The 26,751-nt window shown below is 37.9% G+C and overlaps 1 protein-coding gene across 3 annotated transcripts in view; it reads left to right on the top strand.

Moving 5' to 3' along the window:
* LOC127837181 (protein PRRC2C-like) overlaps positions 1 to 26,751 on the top strand; it is a 54,660-nt gene that overhangs the window by 9,502 nt on the left and 18,407 nt on the right. For 2 of the 3 annotated variants that reach the window (XM_052364101.1, XM_052364100.1), the window contains exons 9-26: positions 1,694 to 1,888; positions 7,126 to 7,182; positions 8,226 to 8,442; positions 9,816 to 9,914; positions 10,368 to 10,460; positions 11,081 to 11,200; positions 12,682 to 12,828; positions 13,462 to 13,593; positions 15,162 to 15,438; positions 16,657 to 16,855; positions 17,762 to 17,980; positions 18,317 to 18,690; positions 22,206 to 22,375; positions 22,813 to 22,919; positions 23,491 to 24,266; positions 25,003 to 25,162; positions 25,569 to 26,231; positions 26,467 to 26,573. In XM_052364101.1, the coding sequence (XP_052220061.1) occupies positions 1,694 to 1,888; positions 7,126 to 7,182; positions 8,226 to 8,442; positions 9,816 to 9,914; positions 10,368 to 10,460; positions 11,081 to 11,200; positions 12,682 to 12,828; positions 13,462 to 13,593; positions 15,162 to 15,438; positions 16,657 to 16,855; positions 17,762 to 17,980; positions 18,317 to 18,690; positions 22,206 to 22,375; positions 22,813 to 22,919; positions 23,491 to 24,266; positions 25,003 to 25,162; positions 25,569 to 26,231; positions 26,467 to 26,573 (4,112 nt within the window). The remainder of the gene's footprint in view (positions 1 to 1,693; positions 1,889 to 7,125; positions 7,183 to 8,225; positions 8,443 to 9,815; positions 9,915 to 10,367; positions 10,461 to 11,080; positions 11,201 to 12,681; positions 12,829 to 13,461; positions 13,594 to 15,161; positions 15,439 to 16,656; positions 16,856 to 17,761; positions 17,981 to 18,316; positions 18,691 to 22,205; positions 22,376 to 22,812; positions 22,920 to 23,490; positions 24,267 to 25,002; positions 25,163 to 25,568; positions 26,232 to 26,466; positions 26,574 to 26,751) is intronic. The other variant, XM_052364102.1, reaches the window with a different exon arrangement.

Raw genomic sequence — 26,751 nt, 5'->3', positions numbered from 1 at the left:
AGAGTTTAACTAACGAATTTTGCTGGGATAATGACGTCATTTCGTAAAAAAAATGACGTCATTTCACAGTAAACAATGAAAATTATCGATAATTCTCACTGATAATTTTCACTGTTTGAAACAGTGAAATTATCAGTTTTAATTCACTGATATTTCTCTATAAACCACCGGAAAGCATTAAATAAAAGAACAAAATCATATAATACTTTGTTAGATGTAATTGAATTAAAATTGAGATAAAATATGCAATAGACACTTCTTTCTAAAAAAAATAAATTGTTTTTGTGTTGTTTTTTTTTGGAAATTGGGAATCTTTGCCATTTGGGAAAAAAGTATACTTTTTGGGATTGGGAACATAGCCGGATTTCGGCTATAAAATTGGGCAAAAAAAAACCCTGGGATGAAAAAAATCTTTCCACTAAAATTGCTATTCCGATTCACATTACTGCTTGTATTGGCGTAGAAACAGTTTCCATCCTTCATTTACTTTATAAACCTTGAATATTTTAATATTGATCGGGTTTCACTACCTTGTATATTGTAATACGTAACTTTTGAATCAGTGAAGTAGAAAAGATATTGGTTGTGTTCCAGGAAAACAGGGCGTATGCATGTATGTAAAGTATCGTCCCAGCTAAGTCTTTGCAGTCCGCATAGTCTAATCAGACACAACACCTCCGCCTAGACTGGATTTTTATTAAGAACAGACATCCTTCAGTGTTCTAGATAAGATGCGTATCAGCGTAATATACGCATTAAAATATCAAGATATGCTCAATTTATCATTTCTGTGTGTATATTTGAGCAAGCCAATCTAGACTAAAGCAAATGATGTAAATTCTCTTCGTACAACGTAAACAAAAATATAAACAGCCGATTGTCTTTCGCCAAAATATTAGATTGGTTATCGTACAAATTAGAGCTAATTTGTGCGCTGGATTGTAGAAACAGTTGGCCAGTCGGTTGTGTATACTATGTATCAACTAGATGCATGGTAAATTTAGTATTGATTATTTTAATAGACAGTCAAGCTCTTATTTGTTTATTGGCATAAAAAGTCAGCATGGCTTCTTCAAGCTAAAACAAATTATCTTCTCAATGTAAAATTGATTTTTTATATGGCAAAAGTTGTATAGAGTAAAAGCGTTGTACTGCCAATACTGAATGATTTAATTTCATCATAAAGGACACACTTAAATGCTAATAAAACAACTGTTGAATGTTGGCAAAAAAGTTTATCGTGGCTTAGATAAGGACAAAGCTTGTCTTAAATGTAAAATCTGCCAACAATACAAGGCTGATAAAAAGAAACCTACTACTATGAAGGAATACACATAAATGATAGTTAATGGTTTATTGTGTTAAACATGATTAAAGTAGTGTGTCTGTACCCCTGCTATATTATTGTTTTACTTTTAGCAAATTACCCTTTAAGCAAGACAAAATTTGACCATTTACCTCCATGCTTTGAAAAGTGGGGGTATTTACTCCCATGGGTAAAAAATTATCTATAACGCTGATCCTTAAAAAAAAAATTCATAAAAGCAGTATGCCCTACCTGATAAGCCTGTGAAAACTGCTACGACACTTTAAGCAATGACATTAAGCCCTGTTTTCCCTTAACGAGGCCATTATAACACCTATCTTCCGATGACAACATTAATAAACTGTATTAAATCTTGTTGATCAACAGGTTCCCGAGGAATCCCCCTCCGCACATGCTCCCCCAACGTGGCAGTGCAGAGAAGTCCAGTGATGACGATGACAAGAGGGAGGACTACAAGAGACCCTCCATCATCACGGACAAGGATCTCAAAGACTTTGACGAGATTCTACACCTTGACTCCAACGGAGGCTGGGCTGCAGCCCAGGGGGAAATTGACTACAGGTTGGTAATATGCTGGATTTCAGTGCTGCTCCTTTTCTCTTAATTATTTCCCAAAACAATTTACTATAAGATTGCATCGGCGGCATCGGTGTTGTATTCCCACTATTTTCCAAATGGGCTAGGTCATTATGGATTGGGATAAGTAAGGTGGTTTTGATTTTAATTTGGAAATTGGTTTTGTCATTTTCTGCTAAAATACACTAAAATATTAAGAACTCACGTGTTTGAATATAAGTAGATATAGTAAATGTTTGCATTATTATTTTTTAAACCTTCCATAGGCAGTAATATGAGAAAATTACGTACTTTTTAGCTCCGCTATTTTCGGAGAAACTGGAGGTATTGTCATAGCCAGCTTGTTGTATCAACCGCAGTCTGCCGGAGTCGTGCTAAAACTTTGACATTTTGCTCTAAAATCAAAGTGCTTCCACCCACAACTTTGAAACTTCTTATGAAGATGCACTTTGACGAGTTCTACATGCCACACCCATTTTTGGGTCACTAGGTCAAAGGTCAAGGTCACAGTGACTCTTAAAAAAAACCACCACATTTGAACAAGCTTTCATTTATTAGCTCATCTATTTTATGGAAAAAGAAATGAGTTATTGTCATCACCTTGGCGTCGGCGTCCGATTAAGTTTTGCATTTAGGTACACTTTTCTCATAAAGTATCAATGCTATTGCATTCAAACTTGGTACACTTACTATCATGAGGGGACTGGGCAGGCAAAGTAAGATCATTCTGGCTTGCATTTTGACAGAATTATGTGCCCTTTTTATACTTAGAAAATTGAAAATTTTGGTTAAGTTTTGTGTTTAGGTCCATTTTATTCCTTAAGTATCAAAGCTATTGCTTTCATACTTGCAACACTTACTAACTATCATAAGGGTACTGTGCAGGCAAAGTGATGTAACTCTGACTGGCATTTTGACTGAATTATGTGCCCTTTTTATACTTAGAAAATTAAAAATTTGGTTACGTTTTGTGTTTAGGTCCAGGGGTTGAAGAATCCACTCGACCGCTCGCATATGCGAGTGAAGTTGACGGTCTGGCGAGTAAAATTTGTTAAATACTCGACCGACCGGGCGAGTGCTGTTTTTCAAGTTGAGAAATATAAATTCAGTTCCAGAACTCCTTCCACGTCGATACAAATTGCGAACAATTTTTCGAACAAACAAAACATACGTTTATTACACAAAGCAGTGATTTTTTTTGCTCAAATTTACAGCCGAATTTCGGCTGCTTCCCAATCGCAAAAATACACGTTTTTTCCCAAAATTCTGACCAAAATTTCCCAAAAAAAGCCCAACAATTTTTTTTTTAAGAAAGAAGTCTCATATATCTTAATTATGATTTCTTAAATCTAGGTCTCAACTTTATTTTTTAAACATATTACAAAATATATAACTTGAATTTAGTCATTTTTGTCCATAAATCATTCCCAAACTTGCCACTTTTATTGATTAAAAAAACAAACCAATTTGACCATACTCCTTTTCTAGAAAACTCCCTGAACATGCACTTAAACACCATATTACTTCTGTTACTTATAATCCTATTTATAATGCTTAATTTTTCCCAATTTCATGGTTTATCGCGCTATTTTTCCCAATTTCACGGTTTATCGCGCTAATTTCCCCAATTCAAAAGGCACAGGCTGTAACAAATTAAAGCAAAAAAAAATCACTGCAAAGAAACTGCACTTTCGTTTTGACAATGAAAAATGACGTCACGGGCACAGTAAAAATAATTCTCGAAATCGGCTGCAATCTTTTCGTTGTTGTCAGTGCTCTTAGCTAATCGATTAAAAGTGAATAAAACTGTTAAATATATTGGTCAGTCTGTGAATTTTAATGTAAATATCAATAAAACAATAATACATCACTGGTTAATTATAATACTTCTTATATTTAATTAAAAATAAACAGAAAAAAATAATTATTAATAAACAGAATAATTCCGAATTTCGTGATCAAAAGCCTTTGGCAAAATTTACCATATTGTAAACGTTTGTCAATCAAGCGTGTCTTTCAGTAAAAGTTCGTCTGATATATTAAAATGGAAAAGGGTTCTATTTAAAAATATCTGCAAGGTGGTGGCGACAGGGAACAGAAAGAATTAGAAAGGAAAGCAAATATAATCCATCAGATAATGTAGATAATTTGTTTGCAGTTTAGTGTCACTATGTTAAATAGGTTTAGAAGGTTCTGGTTGATCATAACTATAAATATAGATATCTATTTTTTTAATGCAGGGCGAGTAGATTAAAGTGAAGGGCGAGTGGATTGTCAGGCCTACTTGCCCTGCAGGGCGAGTGGCTCTGGAAAAATTCTTCAACCCCTGAGGTCCACTTTTTTCCTGAAGTATCAAAGCCATTGCTTTCATACTTGCAACACTTACTAACTGTTGTAAGGGGACTGTGCAGGCAAAGTTATGTAACTCTGACTGGCATTTTGACGGAATTATGTGCTCTTTTTATACTTAGAAAATTGAAAATGTTGTTAAGTTTTGTGTTTAGGTCCACTTTTTTCGTAAAGTATCAAAGCCATTGCTTTCATACTTGCTACACTTACTAACTATCGTAAGGGGACTGTGCTGGCAAAGTTATCTAACTCTGACTGGCATTTTGACAGATTTATGTGACCTTTTTATACTCAGAAAATTGAAATTTCGGTTAAGTTTTGTGTTTAGGTCCACTTTTTACCTAAAGTATCAAAGCCATTGCTTTCATACTTGCAACACTTACTTACTATTGTAAGGGGACTGTGCAGGCAAAGTTATGTAACTCTGACTGGCATTTTGACGGAATTATGGGCCCTTTATACTTGAAAATTTGGTTAAGTTTTGTGTTTTGGTCCACTTTACCCCTAAAGTATCATAGATATTGCTTTTATACTTGGAACACTCGCAAACTATCATAAGGGTACAGTAAAGGACAACTTGCATAACTCTGGTTGTCATTTTTATGGAATTATGGCCCTTTTTTGACTTAGTAACTTTGAATATATGGTTACATTTTGTGTTTAGATCCACTTTACTTCTAAAGTATCAAGGCTATTGCTTCTAAACTTTAAATACTTTCATGCTATCATGATGGTACTGTACCTGGCAAGTTGAATTTCACCTTGACCTTTGAATGACCTTGACTCTCAAGGTCAAATTATTTAATTTTGCTAAAATTGCCAATACTGTATTTATGATTAGATTCGATTGATACTTTGACAAAACAACTCTTACCTGACAAACCACAATTGACTCCGTCCAAACCATCCCCCACGCCTCCCCCCCCCCCCCCCCCCACGACACACCCTCACACTATACCCCCTACCCCCACCCAAAAAAAATAATTTGTTATGCCTCTCGGTAGGGTAGCATATAGCAGTTGAACTGTCCGTCAGTGTCAACCAGTCTGTTTGTCCGTCCGAAAAAAAACTTAAACATTGGTCATAACTTTTTCACTTGTTAAGATAGCATCTTGATATTTGGCATGCATGTGTATCTTATGGAGCTGCACATTTTGAGTGGTGAAAGGTCAAGGTCAAATGTCAAATTTATGGTGTCTGTCCGTCCGAAAACTTTAACATTGGCCATAACTTTTTCAATATTGAAGATAGCAACTTGATATTTGGCGTGCATGTGTATCTCATGGAGCTGAACATTTTGAGTGGTGAAAGGTGAAGGTCATTCTTCAAGGTCAAATGTCAAATATATGGCGTCTGTCCGTCCGAAAACTTTAACATTGGCCATAACTTGTTATGTCCCCCACTATAGTAGTGGGGGACATATTGTTTTTGCCCTGTCTGTTGGTCTGTTTGCGCCAACTTTAACATTTTGCAATAACTTTTGCTATATTGAAGATAGCAACTTCATATTTGGCATGCATGTGTATCTCATGAAGCTGCACATTTTGAGTGGTGAAAGGTCAAGGTCATCTTTCAAGGTCAAAGGTCAAATATATGTGGTCAAAATCGCTCATTTTATGAATACTTTTGCAATATTGAAGATAGCAACTTGATATTTGGCATGCATGTGTATCTCATGGAGCTGCACATTTTGAGTGGTGAAAGGTCAAGGTCATCCTTCAAGGTCAGAGGTCAAATATATGTGGCCCAAATCGCTTATTTTATAAATACTTTAGCAATATTGAAGATAGCAACTTGATATTTGGCATGCATGTGCATCTCATGGAGCTGCACATTTTGAGTGGTGAAAGGTCAAGGTCATCCTTCAAGGTCAGAGGTCAAATATATGTGGCCCAAATTGCTTATTTTATGAATTCTTTTGCAATATTGAAGATAGCAACTTGATATTTGGCATGCATGTGTATCTCATGGAGCTGCACATTTTGAGTGGTGAAAGGTCAAGGTCATCCTTCACAAGGTCAAGGTCATCCTTAAAGGTCAAACATCATATAGGGGGACATTGTGTTTCACAAACACATCTTGTTTAATATTGAAGATAACAACTTGATATTTGGCACGCATGTGTATCTCATGAAGCTGCACATTTTGAGTTGTGGAACTTCAAGGTCAAGGTCATCCTTTATGGTAAAAAAATAAAATTCAAAGCGGCGTTCTCATGAAGCTGCTCATTTTGAGTGGTGGTAGTTCAAGGTCATCCTTCAAGGTCAAAAAAATAAAAATTTCAAAGCGGCGTTATCATGAAGCTGCACATTTTGAATGATGGACGTTCAAGGTCAAGGTCATTCTTCAAGGTCAAGGTCATCCTTCAAGGTCAAAGGTTAAAAAAAAAATAATTTCAAAGCGGCCTTCTCATAAAGCTGCACATTTTGAGAGGTGGAAGTTCAAGGTCAAGGTCATCCTTCAAGGTCCAAGGTAAAAAAAAAAACAATAAATTTTTTAAAAGCGGCGCAATAGGGGGCATTGTGTTTCTGACAAACACATCTTGTGTTTTTTTTTAACATGGTTGAAAAACAAAAAAATGGATTTTTATATTTTTTTTGCTTTTTTTTTGGTAGTTTTGGAAGATAATGTAATTAATGACCCCACCCACACACTATACACCCCTCCCCTCTTTGTGATTAAAATTGAGATAGGAAAATAGATGAGCGGTCTGCAACCGCAAGGCATTGGGTGCTCTTGCTAAAAAATGCACCCGCAGCAGAGCGTTGGCACCCGTTCTGCGGTGCTCTTGTTAAGATTTGGAATGGGGCCCTAAAATCTTCCAAAAACACTTGATTGTGACTTAATTTAAAGCCTTGTGTTTTCATTTTCAGTGAGAAACTGGTATTCAGTGATGAAGAAGAAAATGAAAATGGGGAGACAAAGAGAAGGTACGTATGTTTCAGCATATTTTGTTTTCATTTCATTTAATGTTTTGTGAAAATTCTGAATTATTCAGTTGATTGCTAGGAAAATGATAAAGTGCAGCTCTTATAAATAATTGTTGATTACTTACAACAGATGTACAGTCAAAAGCAACTTTTTGTACCTTAAAAGCAGGGCTTTTTTTCTGATTTTTGTGAAGCAGCTTTGCCCCCACCCCCCCCCCACCCCCCCATCCGCCCCTCATTTTGTGAAAAAATGAGTTGCAAACTGTTCACAATTGTAAATAAGTGAGTCGCAAACTGTTCAAAATTGTGAAAAAGTGAGTCGCAAACTTTCTATAATTGTAAAAAGTCAGTCACAAACTTCTTGTGCTGCAAATTTCCCAAAATAGTGAAAGACAGCAATTCTCACAGAAGGAAAAAGAGCCATGAGAACTGTTGACAAACTATTATTTGCTGTAATGTACCTTGAGACTTGAGAATATTTGGTATTTGTGAAAGTGAAGCACATGTTTCAAACCATTTGTTTCTCAAATTGCCTTCTGTTGTATATGAATTCCGATTCTGACTGCCTTTAATCTGTTTGGTGATTTTTTGTCAACACTTGTATGTCTAATGTTCCCAATGCAAATTCTTTTCGTGACTTTCATATTACTTGCAAAATTAACCAGGAATTTGTTTATTGCATGTGTGTATTGGAGCGGTTATTGTTTCTGTGTATTGTATAGTGTGGTTACAGTGGTTTGGTGGTAGGATGCTAGTCTAGTAATCGGAAGGTCCCTGTTTCGAATCCTGCCCAGACCACGGGAAGTTTTCTGAGCAAAAAATTAATTCCACTCTTTCCTTTCTTCACCCTTTCTTGAATATGAATGTTACCTTTGAGGGAAATAAGCCATTGTGATGTGGCTGCATACTGCGCCGAGTGTAAACAGACGCCCTGTATCCCAATTATTGAGGAGTTAATGTAAGTGTGAAAGTCTGCTAAAGATGTCGTCAATATCAAGATCAGACTTTAAACCCATCCTTAAAATTTTAACCTTTTATTGCAGCAAACGTAACAAGGATCGTGAGGAGAGGTCTTCAACAGGTGGCGATAAAGAGTCACGATCAAGTCGTGATGACGGAGAGGAAATGGAGCCACGTCGAGAACGCAGAAAGGCAAGTGAAGATAACCCCGCAAGTACTGTTGATGGTAACATAGCCTTGGGGTTGACTATCGAGGACGCAGCCTTTAGGGCGGTGGAAAATGATTCGGTGGAGATCGAGGTAAAAGAGCATCTAGCACTCCCCACTGATGCACTCGTCTCGCACTTGCAGTCTTGGTTTGAATCTTTCAATAACAAAGTTTTATAAGGGTGTGATTTCTGTCTTCTTTCTTCTAAAGCTAATTTCTTTGATATATTCTGTCACCAGGTTGTTTTACAGATAGATATTCAGTCTTCTGAATTTGTTTTAAAGTAAAGCAAAATTTGTTCCGCTTAGCATGGAGTTTGGGTACATTATTCTCAATCTGAGTCTCTACAGGCATTGTGATTCAATCAATATATTATAAGTGAACTGGTGGATTTCTAGCCAGACTTGATAACATTACTTATTCTGCAAGTCTAGATCCAAATTATAGTTGACAAGCCGCTTGTTGTCTGGCTAGTGCTCAGTGTGAGGACATAAGAGTAAGCCATGTGTACAGTCACACCCCTTGTAACTGCATTCTTCGCAATAAGCACTTTCCGTGCATCATTTAAGTACAGAAAAATGTATGCTTCTTTTCTGAAATCCAATGTTGCGGTCATTTAACACTCAGAGTTAAAGTCAGAATTCCACTGCACATTCCCTCACCTTTGCAGAAATTTTGATACATTAAATAACCAGTTAATTGCTATTATAAAAAGGTATGTAGGTCACAATTGGAAGGGGGTCCTATTTGAAAAAGGTGAATATAGATCATTGGAGGATAATAAAGGGCATTGATTAACACGTAGAACTTGTGTGTCACTGGTGTAAGCTGTTTGTAGTATTGTATGCTCTCACTGGGAACATCTTGGAATATCTGTTGGATGAAATCCTTTATATTAATCATTAATAAGTCTTATCTTACATGCTGAACTATGTATAATCTACAAAAGCTTGCATTTAATCATCTTTAAATAAAACATAATGATTGTATCTAGTGTAAGGTTGTTGTGTTTGGCTAAATTTTTATTGGCTGTAGTTGTTTAAAGAAGTGAAATATATGCCGTATACCAGATGGAATGGTTTCATTAGCTTAATATTAGGAAAATTCTTTTTAGACTAGATCTGCTTCTTTGATTTGGTTTATTTCAAAGCTTCAATTATTTTCAATTAAAAAGATAATTTAAATACTTCCACGATCATCGTGTTAAGTACAGCCTTTAGAAGGAAGATGTAAATAATCAATCAATGTAATTTTAATTACCATTTCTTTGAGCATATTTGATATCTAACTGTTGTATGCAGAAGAAAAAATCCCAACATACAGCTTAAGAACATGATTATATGACACTGGTTCTGAGAAAACTGGGCTTACTGCATGTGCATTAAATGTTGTCCCAGATTATCCTGGGCCTGCATGCATTAAGCCCAGTATTCCCATAACAAGGCTAATATGTGTGTGCTGACAGGCAAGTGGGGACCAGTCTCCAGTTCCAAGGGAGGCCTGGATGCAGGGAGGACCCATGCCACCGCAGTTCAGGGGCAGACTACCACACCCAGGCATGGAGGTAGGGACTTACAAAATTAAGAAATTTGACTTGAGGCTTCTGGCATGTTTTGGGGATGGTGGGGTGATGGACCTGTTTAATAATTTATGGGGCAAAAAATGTGCTGTATGACATCACAAGAAGCAGTTAAGTCAAAGAAGAGACTTTGGATGCTTGGTCAATATTCAGTGGTAGGAGAAAACTGCATGATTGTGAAGAAATAATGACTTAGAACTTAAAATTTAAAAACAACAACAGAGATACCATTACATTTTGTATGCTTAAACAATATTCCTGTTTGCATGGGTTCATAAATAAAATCAACTTGTAAAGAAAGTCTCATTATATTTTTACAAAAAATATTGTTACATTCATTCTAGGCTTACATAAAGAACTTATATCATTGTCTTTAAGTAAAAGAAAGAAGGTTGCTATAAGTACGGATATATAAACTGTTTCTGTGTACAATTTCAGAGGGGCTGGATGCCTCCATTTGAGTTCATGGGACCGCGGGGCCCCTACCCCCCACACTACAGAATGGGTGTGCCCCCACATGGCCCTGGCCAGGTAAACAAACACTGTAAATGTACATTCATCAGCAGGAAAAGTGGACGCTCAAAGACCCTAAAAGTGTAGCCTAGGCTAGAAAGGACTACAAATGCTGAGAAACACCATCAGTGTGCCCATAGTTGTTCTATATTGATATGTTAAATTACTAATATTTGTAGGTATATTTGAAATTAGTTGAAGTGGATCACAATTTCACAAACACAATCAATTTCTGTTCAGGACAAATGCTTTGCAATTAAGCAATCCAAAATGCTCCCACTATATCATCATAAGGTATTGTATTGCCAAACAGACCATCATAGCTTTGTGATTTAAATGCCATTCCATGTATTGTCAAGGGTTCTGTCTTAAGATTGATAGACAAAATTACATCAAATTCTTGCAAGGTCGAGTAGAGCAGCATGTTAAGTTAAATGGACCCTGTCTATGATAATATATCATAGAGGGTTATATTTACAGAAAATAATGTCATATGATAGTTAAAACAAAGTCGAAGTAAAAATATATAAAATCTTTAAAAAAAAAGAGAGAAAAAAGGATGCTAAATACTTTTCACCATTCTAAATTTAAATGTGAAGACCTCACAAGAAGTGAATTGGTTTCCCGCTGTGTTTCAGCGCCTGCCGTTTGGAGGTCACCCTCCCCAGCCTCACATGGGACCTGCAGGGCCGGCAGGTGTAACAGACCCAGCCAAGAAGGGAGATGATGATGACGAGATGTGGAGACAGAAACGACAGGTAACATGTCTCTTATAGGCTCAGTCTACTTGAACATTCAGGAATTTGTTTTGCTACACTGTTGAGTCCACTCAGCTGAATATTGTGAATGTTGGTAAGCTCACGGACTATATCAAATCTCAATAATTAGAATATGCACATGCGCCTCTTTAAAGTCAGGTTAATGTTGGACTGGAAACTCAAGAAACCTCTGACATGAACACAAAGTTGAGCATGCTAGCATCATTTACACTTCATAAGTATCAGTGCTTGATGATGATTGAAATGTCGTAGATTGTCAATGATGACATCCATTTCACTCGCCGAACTGAAAGCACTCATTAGTTTGTATTTCAGAAAATGTAAAAATCAACTTGGAGGATAACATGATCAACATAACCAAGTTAATAAAAATGTGAATGCTTGATGATAATTGAAATTCTTTTTGTGTCTATGATGACATCAATTCCTCTTGCCAAAGTAAAATGTTCTTCAAAGATTAACTTTATATATTATATTCCCCACAGCAAGATACTTATCTGAACTGTCTTTCCCTTCATGCCCTTTTATTTGTAGGACTTTTTTTGTGCCTTCCTATTTTTCATATGCTAATTTTATCAGAGCTTCCAAGACAAAAAGCCTGTTTCTATAATATCAGAGGACACATGGTTCTACATTGTCTAGAGCCCCACTAACAATACTAGGCGCCATATGATAGCAGGGGTTTCATTAAGTGTGATTTATAACAACACTTACAAGATTTGCTTAAAATTAACTAATTAATTAATTAAAATTAATTAATGAAAACTCGGCAGGAGTATCAACTTGCATTTTGATACTTTCTGTAAAGAGGACATTCAACTTTTCCAAGAGAATCTAGGGACCCAACCCTAATTAAAGATATCAATTCTCTTGGCAAGTTGCCATAAGGCCCCTACTTATTTACACTCTTGTACACTTATATATGGACACAATGCAATTAATGTTAGAAACTGGGAGATGCGTCTTATACCAAAGTATGTCTTACATGAGGACAAAATTAGAAAATTGTTAGAATAAGAAATGTGTCTAATACTCCAATCCAAACCCCGAAAATAAATCGAAAAATACAGTATTTCCATGCCTTCATCAAAGTGAAATGTAATGAGGACATACAACTTTTCCCAGAAAATTAAGGGGCCCAGCGCAAACTTGAGTTGCCAATGCTGCCTTCTTATTTGTATCCCAGCCCTGCGCTAGTGCCTATATGGCCTCCACTAATATATACTTTAGTGCGTCTTTTATTTGGTTAAACTAAAACATATAAGAAATTAGGAAGTGCGTCTTATTCTCTGGTGCGTCTTATATGCAGATAAAAATTCGAAAAATATTAGATGTTAGTAAATGCGTTATAAACCATGGTTGGTCTTACATTTGGAAAAATTTCAAAAACATTAAGAAATTAGAAGTCGTATACTCTGGTGTGATAAGTTCAGTATTTGAATGCCTATGTACTGTTGTAGGAGCGCAAGGAGGAGCTGTCCTCTGCCGTAGAGCGAGCCAGACAGCGCAAGGAGGAGGAGGAGAAGAGGATGGAGCTGGAGAGAAAGAAGGCAGCCCAGGAGAAACTCAAGGCTCTAGATGAGCGTGCAAAGAAAAAGGACGACAAGGTACAGGACTGGGGCTTACCTCACTTTCGTTGAAAATATTAATTTGTGCTTTCTCACCTTGGTTCAAAATGTTAATTTGGCTTAATTAACAGTGCTGGGTCAAAATTCATGTGGTTTCTGCTGTTTTATAAAGGCCATCTCTCAGCGAGCCTAGAAAAAGGACAATGTCCGGCTCTTGGGCTTCCACAACTTCCTGCCTCAAAGTGTAAATTGGGCAAAATTGACAGTGCTGCTTTGAAAAATTTTGTGATTTGAGGGGTGGGGGGGGGTGTAAAAAAAAGGTGATTAGTTGTAGTGAACTAGATGGGTTTTTCTCAACTTCTATAAAAATGATAACTCTTTTGTGAAAATTGTCTGGATTAATACTATACCTTGTTATTAGGTTTTGAGTTAAGCTTCGTTATCATTCTCACTTCATGATGATCAAATAATAATAAGTCTCCAATTTACAGTAACTGCTTTAGAGTGTTATTACTTGGAAAATACTTGTTCTTCTCACCTGAAAGTGTTCTGCATTTTAACACGTGTTTCCATGGGGGCTCACAATTACATAAACTGCTTTTGAGTGTAAGTATTTTGAAGATAAAATTCTTCTCATTACAGAATGTTATACAGTCTCCGATGTGTTTTCAGATTGACGGTGATGGTGAGGAGGCCGATATGGATGCTGGCAGTAAGCTGGACTCCCGCTCCAGTCGTACCAGTGAGAGTGAGAGTGACAAGGGCGATAGGCCGCAGTCCAGGGATGGACAAAAATATCCACAGGTCAGTAGCAGATAAGATTTAAAGCCCTTTTCCATTGGAAGGGGCGTATTATTATTCCCTATATTCTCCCAAGATATTTTCTTTAAAAGGATAAAGAATGTCCTGAAAATTCAAATATATTTTAGGCAATTTATCAATCAAGCTAAAATAAAAAAGTTCGAACTAAATCAACCCAAAATATCTTGTGGCTGTGAGTGCTGAAAGTTGTTTACATTTATTTATGTACAAAATATGTTATGTGTGTATCTGTGTTTTCCATAAAAATTTGAGTAGCCAATTATATTTTCAAAGTAGCCAGGGACTAAGAACTAAAATGGGTGTTTATCGCCCTGTTTTGAATTGCTGTTCTGAGGAAAAGTAGCCGGCGCAAAGATTGTTAGTGGCCGGTGAAATCGCCAGGTGCTTCAGGAGAACACTGTGTTTTCTAAGCGACCATTCACAACATGTTTAAAGGAAAGATGGATGTTCTTTTTAAATTTTGAGCAACATGAACCATTAAAAAAAAATTGTAAATGCTTGATGATGATTGAAATGTCATAGTTTGTCTATGATGACAAACATTTTGTCGACTCTCGGGTGTCTGAAAGCACTAACTTATTTTGATTTGATAAAAAGTTAAATTCAAACTTATAATAAACTAATAACATGATCAGCATAAACCTTTAGTTAAGTATTTGTGTAAAGGTGATTTGAATAAACGCTTTATACTCTTTCAAGATGCTTCACTTAACCCTTTCAGTGCGGGAACCGAATTTTGAAGGCCTTTGCAAACAGTTTGGATCCAGATGAGATGCCACAGAACGTGGCGTCTCATCAGGATCCAAACTGTTTGCTATTATGATAATATTCTTGTTTGCTATTCTGATAATATTCTTTGAAAAAAAATCAAAGAAAATACTAATTTTAGAAATTCAGCAGATGACATTTTAGCAGACGACAAATTTCCCAGCATGCAAAGGGTTAATAAAAAACACAAACTTTACAACTTCCTTATGTGGCTTTTCAGTGTTTCAGCAAGTTTTGTGATGTCTTATCATCATACCTTAAGAATTTTTCTGATTAAGCCTGTTCCATGTTCAGAATATTTTTTTTAACTTCGACTCTTAAGGGTTTCTTTTTGTTTAATATGGGGTTGTATTCTGCCCCATTCCCAATATGTTTTTCCCAAATGGGCATTCAAACTTCCCAATTGAAGGTGCTAAAATGATGATTGAAATGTCTTAGTTTGTCATTTTATGTTAACATTCAAATCAACGCTGGCTGAATTTTAAGGACCTAATAATTTTGATTCCATGGAATGAAAAAATAAAAAAGTTTAAATTTAACATGATCAACATAAACAGGTAAATAAAGTATATTTGTCGTTTGAATTGAAATATCAGAAATACCTAATACTTTTTAAAGATATTTCACTTAACCTAATACAAACGTAACAACTTTCTTTTCTTTGTTTTAGCAAGTTTTGTATATTCAATCACCACTCTATAGAATATATCTAAAGACGCCCTTTTAAAGTTCAGACTTCACTTAACTTGCATTGTAATCTTATGTTGCCCATTGCCCTGCAGGGTTCTCAGAGCCAGCACAAGGCCTACTCCCGGCCTGGCATGCCACCTCGTTTCCAGAAACAGCACTCTGGAGGGGATCAGCAGGGGGTAACCTCGCCACGCAGTCAGCCCCCGCACTCTCCCCAGTCGTCCCAGGCCACGCCCACCTCCCCCCAGCCCCACCCTGGGGCCCAGATGAGGCCTGGACAGGGGCCACCAACCTCATGGGGTGCCCCATATTGGAACCCCATGCAGCAGTTCATGGGATATGGTCCAAGACCACCAATGGACATGCAGGGTATGTTTAAAATTTGTATTTCATTTGCTACGATGCATATTACTTAAAAATATATATACTACCCGATTCCATATGATTTCCTCATTTTGAATGAATTTAAACAATACTCAAGAGGCCACATTTATTGTCCAATCTTCATGAAATTTGGTCAGAAGATTGGTCTCAATGATATCTTGGATGAGTTCGAAAATGGTTACGTTTGCTTGAAAAACATGGCTGCCAAGGGGCGGGGCATTTTTCCTTATATGGCTATAGAAAAATCATGTTAACAATCTAGAGGCCACATTTATTGTCCGATCTTCATGAAACTTTCTCAGAAGCTTCACCCCAATAATATCTTGGATGAGTTCAAAAATGATGCTGGTTGGTTGAAAAACATGGCTGCCAGGGGGTGGGGCATTTTTCCTTATATGGCTATAGTAAAACCTTGTTAACACTTAAGAGGCCACATTTATTTTCCGATCTTCATGAAACTTGGTCAGAAGATTTGTCCTAATGATATCTCGGATGAGTTTGAAAATGGTTTCGGTTGCTTAAAAAACATGGCCACCAGGGGGCGGAGCATTTTTTCTAATCTGGCTTTATATCATGCTTTAGTAAAACCTTGTTAACACTCTAGAGGCCACATTTATTGTCGATCATCATGAAACTTGGTCAGATGATTTGTCCCAATGTTATCTTGAATGAGTTTGAAAATGGTTCAGGTTGGTGGAAAAACATGGCCGCCAAGGGGGCGTGGCATTTTTCCTCATATAGCTATAGTTAAACCTTGTTAACACTCTAGAAGCCATATTCATTGTACGATCATCATGAAACTTTGTCAGAAGATTTGTCCCAATTATATTTTGGACAAGTAAGAAAGTGGTTCCAGTTGCTTGAAAAACATGAAAAACCAATGGGAGGGGCATTTTTCCTTATTTGGACTTATGAATCTTCATGAAACTTTGTCAGTATATTTGTTTAAATGATATCTTGGATGTGTATGAAAATGGTTCTGGTCTGTTGAAAAACATGGCTGCCAGGGTGTTCACTAGTCATGAAAGTTGGTAAGAACATATTGTTTTAATGATATCTTGGGCTGCACAGAACAGGTCAGTTCCTTTGAATCTCAGGTGAGCGACTTTGGGCCTTTCAGGCCCTCTTGTCTAATTATGCCCTCATTTGTCCCTCTTTGTCCTCATTTGTTCCATTGTGTCCTAATTTGTCCCATCATTTCAGGTATGCACATGTACCCAGGTATGCCACCACGTCGCACACGTACGGACAGTCACGGCTCGGGCACAGAGAGCCAGGAGGAGCGTGACAGCAGGGCTGCGTCATATCAGCAGCAACAGCAACAGCAGTACGAGGAGGCGATGAGGCGACAGCAGCAAATGTTTGAACCACGCATGTACGGGGAACAGGATGACTACAGAAGGTAACGGTTGCTTTCATCACAATACTGCTTTGGTCATTTGTTTTCAAAAGTATTTTGGTCATATTATGATGGCTAAACTCACTTGTGACTTGTGGACACAGTTTGCGATGATGTCTGTCATATCTGTCAATCCTATGAATAGACTATGATTCTATCAAACTAGACGCTGAGCAAACATCCTTTAATTTAATGCCTCATTCAGTGGTAACAATTCTTTTCTATTACTGTTTATAAGGAAGTTGGCCTTCAGGCGACAGCAGCAAATGCTTAAACCACAATACTGATTTGTTTGTGTGTGTGTGTGTGATTTTGGTTATATTATAGTGTGCTTCTCCAGTGACTTTTTTATGCCCCAGGTAGGGTGGCAAATAGCAGTTGAACTGTCTCACGTCAGTATGTCCGTCCGTCCGAAAACTTCAACATTGCCCATCTCTTTTGCAATATTGAAGATAGCAACTTGATATTTTGCATGCATGTGTATCGCATGGAGCTGCACATTTTGAGTGGTGAAAAGTCAAGGTCAAAGGTCAAATATATGTCTTCAAAGTGGCGCAATAGGGGGCATTGTGTTTCTGACAAACACATCTCTTGTTTTTGCCCAAAATTACTGCGCTGGAAATTGTTTCCCATCAATAATTCGTCAACTGATTCACTGATTTGCTTTAAACTTCACATGTGCATTTGCCCTGGACAGTAGATGACCCCTATTGATATTTGAGTCACTGGGTCAAAGGTCGCTCTCACTATGTCGATTTGTGTTAAATTGGTTTCCGTTTGATATGTCATCAAATGATTGAGTGATGGGCCTCATACTTTGAAGATGCAGTGACCTTGAACAGTAGATAATTCCTATTGAAATTTAGGTCAAACTATGGTTTGTAATGTGATTCGATTGAATGCCTTCAGAGATTACCCGAAGTCCAACCGAGCTGGCCCCATGGACTATTTACATCACAGCAACAGTCAGTATGAGGATATATCGGATCAGGAAAACGAGGACGATTTTCAAGAACCAGAGCAGACAAAGGAAGCTCCTGCACAGAAAGACTTGTTTGAAGAGAGTGAACGTGAGGAAAGAAGGACACCCGCGTCCGAGAAATCCGACAGACAGGAGAGGATTGATAGGTAGGTGCTCTATTTATCTGGGCATTTATCAGTCTTCTTCCTCCTTCTAATGATTAAAACTTTTATGCACAATGTTTTTGTTTGCATGATGATCATCTCTATTTTAACTCCTCACCTTTAAATTATGTGTATTTGTGTTTAGGTACTTCTATTCCTTTAATAAACTGTCTCTAATACCCTACTGAGTATGATCCTATATTTTGTAAATTTTAGCATTTACTGAGCATTTGTGATATGGGAACCTCTTCAGTGCTGAAATGTTTAAACAATTCTGCTCACTTGATGTACTTATCCAATCAATAAAAATTACTTTTGATGTAAATGTTGTTTTTTCAGTGAGAGCAGAGGAAACAAATCCAAAGATGATCGTGATGACAAGGTGGACAGCAAGCCCAGAGACCATGAACCTCCCACACGTGATGATAAACCTCGCGATAAACGCCCCGACAGGCAGACTTCTCATGACTCGAGAGATGGGCACGTCGAAAGACGCGATAGTCGCCAGGAGAAGTCCGACCGTTCCTACGACACAAGGGACTCTAGGAACAAGACTGACTCTAAACAAAAGGAGAATCATTGGGACCGCCCTGACAAGTCCCGCGAGAAGTCTGATAGAGGGGAAAGAAAGGATGGGAGGCAGGATCGTAAAAAGAGGGATCCAGACAATGTGTGGAACATGTCACCAATGAAGCAGGAGGACAATCGACATAGTATGTGTTTGTTGGTCAAGCTACTTGTTCTTTTCACAAAGTAAAATCGATGACTTGTGTATTATTAGTGCTAAATGCTGATTGGGATGGGGATTATTCTATTTAATGTAGTGAACACCTTGTTTGTTATGAATTTTTGATTGGACCTTGATTGAGCAGAGCTTGCTTTGTACAAAAATAGTTGAAGACTTTCTTAAAATATAACTGCATGGTTGTTGTTATATAAATGAGTTTAAGCTAAACAGTTGATTTCACATATCCGGGAATAAGCGAGCTTTTTAACAAATTTCTAGTACATACAAAGCTGACAAGTTTATAATCTTTCAAAATCACATACCATATCGACCATTATTATTTGAATGAAACTACTATTTGTTTATAAAATGGGCCATCATTGTGTTTACTGACATATAAGTGGGTTTTTTGGAAGTTAAGTGTACTCAAGGATGAGTCTTTTATGTCCCTTACCGGTGAAACTGGAGGGGACTTATGGTTTGGGCTCTGTCTGTCAGTGGGTCACACTTCTGGATCCTGCAATAACTTAAAAAGTTCTTCATACTTTTTCATGAAACTTAAAACATGGATAGATGATCAGGGGACAAAAATATCACTCGTCCGCTCGTATTGACGAGTGAAATCTTGACAGGACGAGTGGATTTTCCTGAAGCTCTCGTCCTACAGGACGAGTGAAAATTAGCTGATAATACAATATGTATTTACTGACAAGTAAGACTCGTTTTCATTAAATAAAATCATTGTCTTAAAGCATATCTATTCCGAAAGTAGAACGCGAATGAACCGGAAATTGCAATTGTAAATTTCATACAGCAGGTGCTCGTTGTTATGCAAAACTGTGTCCCGAGTAAATATTGACTTTTTGGTGTAAACTTTGCGCGTCCATGTTGACAGGGAACCATCCGACTGCATTCACTGTAAGTATTGATTTTTAAAGAATTATTTAACCCCGAAGAACGGCTTTAAACCAGTCTGAATATCGTCAGAAAAGGACTGACAAACGAGCGTTCTTTAAAGTTGGCGGGAGCGATGTTCAAACGTCCGAAACGGAAAGCACACGAGCATTAGAAAAAAGGAAAACACAAAATTTTCTTCATTTATTAATTTGTGTTCCTCATAAATAAAGTAACTTATTTCACTGCTTTTGCGATCAGCTGGCATGAATAACTGAGTAAGCAGCATTTTAGCAGTGATATAAGAAACTTTATTAGTCATATCAGCCTTTGCAATCTTTATTTCACACATATTTGAAGGACAAGATCATGTGTTTGCAGGACGAGTGAAAATTTTAATGCACTTGTCCTGCAGGACGAGTGCAGTTTAGAAATATTTTTGTCCCCTGGATGATGGCAATATGGAGATGATGCCTGTCATTTCATTTTTTTCCTACTTCAAGAATTTTGGTTGCTATGGCAACAAATATATATATCAGTGCTTTCCACAGGATTTTTGTCAGGTGCCCCGGGGTTGATAGGGGTGGTTTGGGAGGGGTGTCCCCTCCGGACGTTGATTTTATTTTAATTTAATGTGTAAATTGACGTTCTGTGGTGAGTTATAACTCAAAATAAAACAGCGCCAAAAGACGTCATTTGGTGTGCTATGACTCTTCAAGAAAATCCCCCAGTCATTTAAAAATATATAATATATTGTTTAATTGTTTTTAAAAAAAATCGCATAGATAGTAAAATCCCGACTCTAACGTGTCCGGAATACATCCGTTTCAACCCGACTATTACTGTATACTTACTACTTTTGAAGTTTCTATTTATAACCCGATAATCCCGTTTATTGCGATTTTATAAATCACTTTCTGGTAAAAACTGACGATAAAGCTCTCAATTAATTCTTTAACACAAACCTTGCCGTTTTTCTATTGTATCAAATAAATTTTAAGTGACTATATTTTACCCTGTATTTATATTTTACCCTTTCCCGCATAGATACGCATAATCCTGTCTCGATCAATGCCTTAATTAATCCGTATCAACCATACCTTCGATCTATTACTGCATACTTACTACTTTTCCAGTTGCTACTCATTACCTGATAATCCCGTATATTCCAGTTTTAAAGCAAATTCTGGTAAATATTAACGATAAAAGTGCTGAAGAATAAAAAAAAAAAATCGCCATTTTTTTTTAAGTATCAAATAAATTTTGGCATGTGTTACTATTTAAAGATGTGATGAAATATCATCCTATCAGGGCGTGTTTTTTTTCCACAGAACACAGCGTAAATCGCTTGACATGATGTTCATGTTTTTATACAGCACAAAATACATCCACACTTTCCATGTGACGTTCTACATGTCTGCATATTTTTCGCGCGCTTTTTATTGAGACAAAGGATAATATACTGGTTATTAGACGCTACAATTTGTTAATGTCGCGTTAGCATTAAAATTCGGAAGCTTGTTTTGGATTACAAATTGATCATGCTCATTTGAAAATTGAACGAAACATTTACAGTTGTGCGTAATTAATTCAACGATTATTTGTTAAAGCGCATTACGTGTCTAATAAATGTCAGTTCTATAAATGGACATGATAAAATAAACATGTACTGGAATTAAATTGTTATTGCATAATTGTTACCGGGAGTTATTTGTACAACTTACTCGCTACAAGTAAGTAATTGCTTACCACTTGCAATTAATTTCTCGTATTATGTGTCATGAGTAACACTTGTTTACAGTAAAAAGGTGTGATGATGATGCCCAAAACCGTCTTTAATGTACTGTTCTAGTTACCGGTTTTATATTACGTGAATGGTACAACTCCTTGCTAATCAAGCTGCGATAAACTCTTACTTCGTGCCCGACGTCAATCAAAAATAATTGTCGATAGTTAACCCCGCCCTCATAAGCATTCGCGTAACCAATTGGACGATGAACATCACAGTTTGACGACTGGAAAGTTACCCGAGAGTTTCCTGTGATACATCCTTGTCTTCATAAATGACTGTTTAATGTGGCTAGAATAATTGATACGCGCATCATGCTTTCTCCTATCAGTGGATTATCTATGACCCCATGTGGTGTTTATGGCTATAACATGCGAAAGTAGGTACCAAGTGCTCTTTTAAAACAGGGAATATTGATACACTGATAAAGAAACCTTGATTTTCTTGACATTCTCCATTTTCTTTTACTGTAAAAATACACTGATCGGAAAATTTCAAGCGCCCCGGCGACTCTGATTTCAAAATTCAAGCGCTCCGGCGAGGAACCGCTAAATGGCCTGTGGAAAACCCTGGTATATATATAAATTAATAAAATAACTGACAATGGTGGAGTTTCACCGTAGGGGACAATATTGCTTGGCAATCTCTTGGTTTAAATTGTTTTGTTATTTTGAAATGTTTTATCCAGCTTGGTTTGGAATTTTACTTTCAAAATGTTAAAATAACAGTTCTCAATTCATCCTATGGAAGAAACTAACCTGTCGTCATTGAAAACCACGTTAGAATGAAACAACTAAAAAGTGCTTGAAATGTTTCAGAGCGAGACTTCCACAATGCCCCTCCCCCAATCACCCTGCGTGAATCTCAGCAGAATACTCCAGCCCAGAGCAACTTTGTCTCCCTGAAGAGGCCTGCATCCACGCTCTCAAAGGCAGATTCCCGCGAATCGCCTGCCAGCGACAAAAATGAGGACCACTCAGCTGCCAAAGTAAGAGAATGTTGTGTAGACCATATGGAATGAAGATAGTTTAGGAATTTCTTGCCATTTCTTGAAATAAACAGGCATGTCCGTCTGTGATAACGGGTTCTTATTTTGCCATATCTGGAATGATTTTTAGGTTCAAAGTTTTGAAACTTATTGAAAATTATTAATTTTACATTCATATTAAGTCTATAACAATGTTTCCACAACATATGTAGAGAAAGCAAATGATAAACCAAAGTGTTGTGCTGTTTACAATCCAACCTTATGTGCAGGTTACTTTGGAGGACAGAGTTTATGTTGCACTAGCTAGTAACGAGAAAGTTGTTGTTTTTGATGCCTTTACAAGTTATATTAGCATAAAGTAATTATGTTCTTGCCTCATAATATGAAAACAAGGTTTTGTTTAAAAATATATAAGAATGATACACATGTTTTTGCAGGATTCTACAAAGGAAACGTTCTCATCCCCAAACAAGGCGAAGGACCTGAAAGATTTGGCTGAGGATGTAAAGAAGACAGAGAGCCCAGATGCTATAAAACCGGACAGGTAATCTATTCGGTATCATGCAATCTCAAGACTCTTTTGAATTCTTCTGAAGTCATTTGACCTCTGATATCAAAAACAGTAAACATATACTGTGGAAGCAATTTTTTGTGTGTGGGTCACACATTTTCTTAGATTTTCGTCAGCCTTCTCATCCACGAAATCAAATGTGTTACGAAAATTTTATGTCTGAAGTCTCATATCAGACATTAGCATAAAATCCATGCATTGAAGATAAAGGAAAATGCCAGATTTTAGGAATTTCCAAAATTTAATGTCTGCAAAAGTCTAAGAATATACAGAACGTTTCTGGTAGTAATCTAAGGGAAAAAATAAATTAGATGATACAGTTGAAGATGTTGCTGGCTTTTTTGTTAAATGAAGGTTGCCTCATTACTGCAGTTATGGTATTATTATATGCCTCAGACTTTTGATCAGCAAAAATAAACCAGTTCAAGAAGAACAATAGTTTCATATTGCATCATGGAATTGCTTTTTGTTAGTAGGGAAACTGAATAAAAATACTTCACCATAGTGACTATTAAACTGATTGTAGAAGTTTATTGTTTGCTAGGGATACCAAATCAGATACACTGGAGAAGACACCCAAAAACGAACAAAGGGACCGAAATAAAGAGAACAAAGAGGACAGAGAACATGGTGACAGGTCCCATCCTCCTGCCAAGAGAATGAGAGACGAACCACCTCGAGACAAGTATGATAACCGCAGCGACAGATACGACAGTAGGCAGAGGAACGCACCGCGAGGCAGCCGCGAGTTTGTTCGGGGGACATCAAGAAGCCGCGGGCGAGGAAGGGGTGGCAGGGGCTCCAGTATGGGAGAAAGGGGCTTCGGGCGACCAGAGAGAGGGGACCGTAGGGGTGGGGCTGTCCCTGGCAGGGGCCGGTCTAACGAGTTCAGGTATGATAATGATACGGACAGGGACAGCAGGCGAGATGACATGGGGCATAGAAGAGGGGCTGGGACATATGCAGACCAGGCAAAGCCCTTCTCTATGGGAAACTGGGGAGACACAGAGGAAGTTGAGGAAGTTCCAAACAGGCGTAGGGACAAGGATGACGAGAGTGATCTGTCTACGGAGGAAGTTAGCTCTGTCAGTGGCGATTCCACGGCTGGCAGGGCAGAGGTGTCAGTTGGTCATGGGAAAGATTCCGTTCAACGGGACTCTGCAAAGCCCCACGATGGTAGACGTGAATCTCAGCCTAGGGATAAGGGCGGTAGGCGTAGTGTGGATGAGGGGAATGATGAGCGCTACCCAAAGGATCCAAGGTCACCACGTGGCGATGAGCAGTTCATACCTAAGGGTGAACCCTCTAGAAGGGGCAGAGGTAGGGATCTGGTGGTAGTTTTATTTGAAACCAGTTAGAAAAATTGCTTGTTGACTGAAAAATCTTTGACTTTGACTTGATATTTAATTTGAAACTGGTGATACATCATTGACATTTTTAGCTCGACTATTATATATGAAATATATATAGTGAAGCTATCCTACTCACCCCGGTGTTCCCGTTAGCGTGCAAATGTTAAAGTTTGCGTTCTACCCCAAATATTTCCCATGTCCTTTGACATATTGCTTTTATATTTTGCATACTTCTTTACCAACATGATCCCAATCTATAAACAAGAGCAGACAACTGTATCAAGCATTTTGACAGAATTACAGAATTATGGTCCCTTTTATACTTAGATAATTGAACATTTTGCTTAAATTGCCATAACTTCTTTATTTATGATCACATTTGATCCATACTTTGACAAAACAACACTTACCTGACATACCACAATGCACTCCACCCAAACCATCCCCCACCCCAGAATCCCCCCACCCCCCAAAAGAAATGTTTCCTTATTTATTGAAAGATCAGCTATTTAATGACCCACATTATACCCCCCCACCCCCTCTCCATGATGGCTTACGTTATACTGTCAAGCACTCGAATAGTAGAGCGCGCTGTCCTTTGACAGCTCTTGTTAATTATAAATTGTCCTGCATTTGCTTCAAGATAAAGTGATAAACTGTGTATGATGCTAGATCTTTCCGTCATCTGTTTTTATCTACCCTAGGTGGCTCTGCCATGAGGGGTGGACGAGGCAGTGGCAGAGGTGCAAGGGATGATCGCAGGTACAACTCAGCCCCACCCACTCGTGGAGGCGGGTTTGGGCGACCCCCAAACAAGGAATTCCGTGGACCCCCCGAGGATCAGCAATACCGCAGTGATAATAGGTCTGTAGTTGCTGTAATCTTACAATCTCTTGTGTAGGGTTGGTTTTCATTAAGTTCTGAGATAATGTGACATGTCCTATGTCTTAAACACTTATTTCATTTTATTGAAAGTGAAAGAGCAGAATTGAGAAAATAATCGTGTTTGTACAAAGTTTGCAATGATGCTAGTCATATCTGTCAATCCTATGAGAAATATGATTCAAATACTTGGGACACTGAGCAAACTTCTGAAATGTTCTTCCATCGCCTCCATTAAAATAGACATAGAAAAACAACAACCAGTAGATGTATTATTGAAAAAAGGTTTCATTTGAAACCACAGTCAGTTTTGGAAAGTACTTTCCTGCAGTCCCTTTGCGCTTATTAGAAGCCTTAAAATTTAAACTACCCACATTACCCTTTTCAGGCGTGACAGACGAGGAGACAGAGCGTCCCCACCTCCCAGATTTGCCCGCGGGCGGGGAGAGAGGGGTGGTGGGTTTGAGAGAGGGAGGGGCAGAGGCAGGGGTCGTGGTGGTCCCATAGTGCCCAACAGCAATGGTAGAAACCAGCCACTTGCCAAGCAAAACTCGTCTGAGGCGGGAGTTGATGATTGGGAGACAGCGTCAGAGAGCAGTGATGTGAACGAGCGACGCGATTCAAAGAACGATTTAAAGGACGGCCGTGATAAGCAGCGCGATCAGAAGAAGAGCTTCTCTAGTCAGCGGCCGCCACAGGGTGATCGTGGGGGTCAAAATCGCCGCATGAATGCCAGTGATCAGAACAGCTTTGTGGGTGGTGGTGGTGGTGGTGGTGGTGGTGGTGGTGGTGGAAATGTTAGTGGTAATAATAGTAACAAAAATTATGAAAATCCAAAAAACTTTCATAAAGAGAGGATGCCCAACTCCTCGCTGACAAAAAATGGGTACGCTACCCCTCCAAAAAACGGGCCGGGTGGGGGCAAACGACCCCCACATTCCCAGACCAAACGAGATAGCATGAGTGGTAGCCAGGTGTTCCGAGTGGATGGCATTGTCCCGAACGACCAGGCAGCCATTGACAGCGCCCTTTCCTCTGGTATAAGTGAGAAGTAAGTCATTATATCACATTGGTTATCAGCATCAATTGTACTGATTTTACAAAAGAAAGAAAGATTGGAACTGTCTGCATGTTATATGTAAAGCGTTTGACAAAAGCGACAGTATTAAAAGTTATAACACAACCTGTTTATCGACATGCAAAGGAATATGTTATTGAATGGTTGCATGTTCATTGTTGATCAGCACCAATGTGCATTGAATATATGTTGTTATCTATTATTTTAGAGGAAAGTTCTCCAAAAAAGGTGATTTAACTGACGTTTCAAAGCCATTGAAGTCTGAGAAGAAAAGGGAAGATGCCCTGGCCAACATTGACCTCACAAATATAGCAGGTATTGATTGAAATCATTAATAATATAGCACTTACTAATGGACTTTAATATTTCCAAAGTTTGCGATGATGTCTGTCATATCTGTCAATCCTATGAACAGAAAATGATTCTATCAAACTAGACCCTGAGCAAACTTTGAAACTTGGAAGATAACAAGTGTTTATTTAATTAACATAAA

This window comes from Dreissena polymorpha, chromosome 7 (genome assembly GCF_020536995.1).
Source record: "Dreissena polymorpha isolate Duluth1 chromosome 7, UMN_Dpol_1.0, whole genome shotgun sequence".
NCBI lineage: Eukaryota > Metazoa > Mollusca > Bivalvia > Myida > Dreissenidae > Dreissena > Dreissena polymorpha.
The sequence above is the reverse complement of the archived record's forward strand: the minus strand, read 5'-3'. Positions and strand labels throughout refer to the sequence as shown.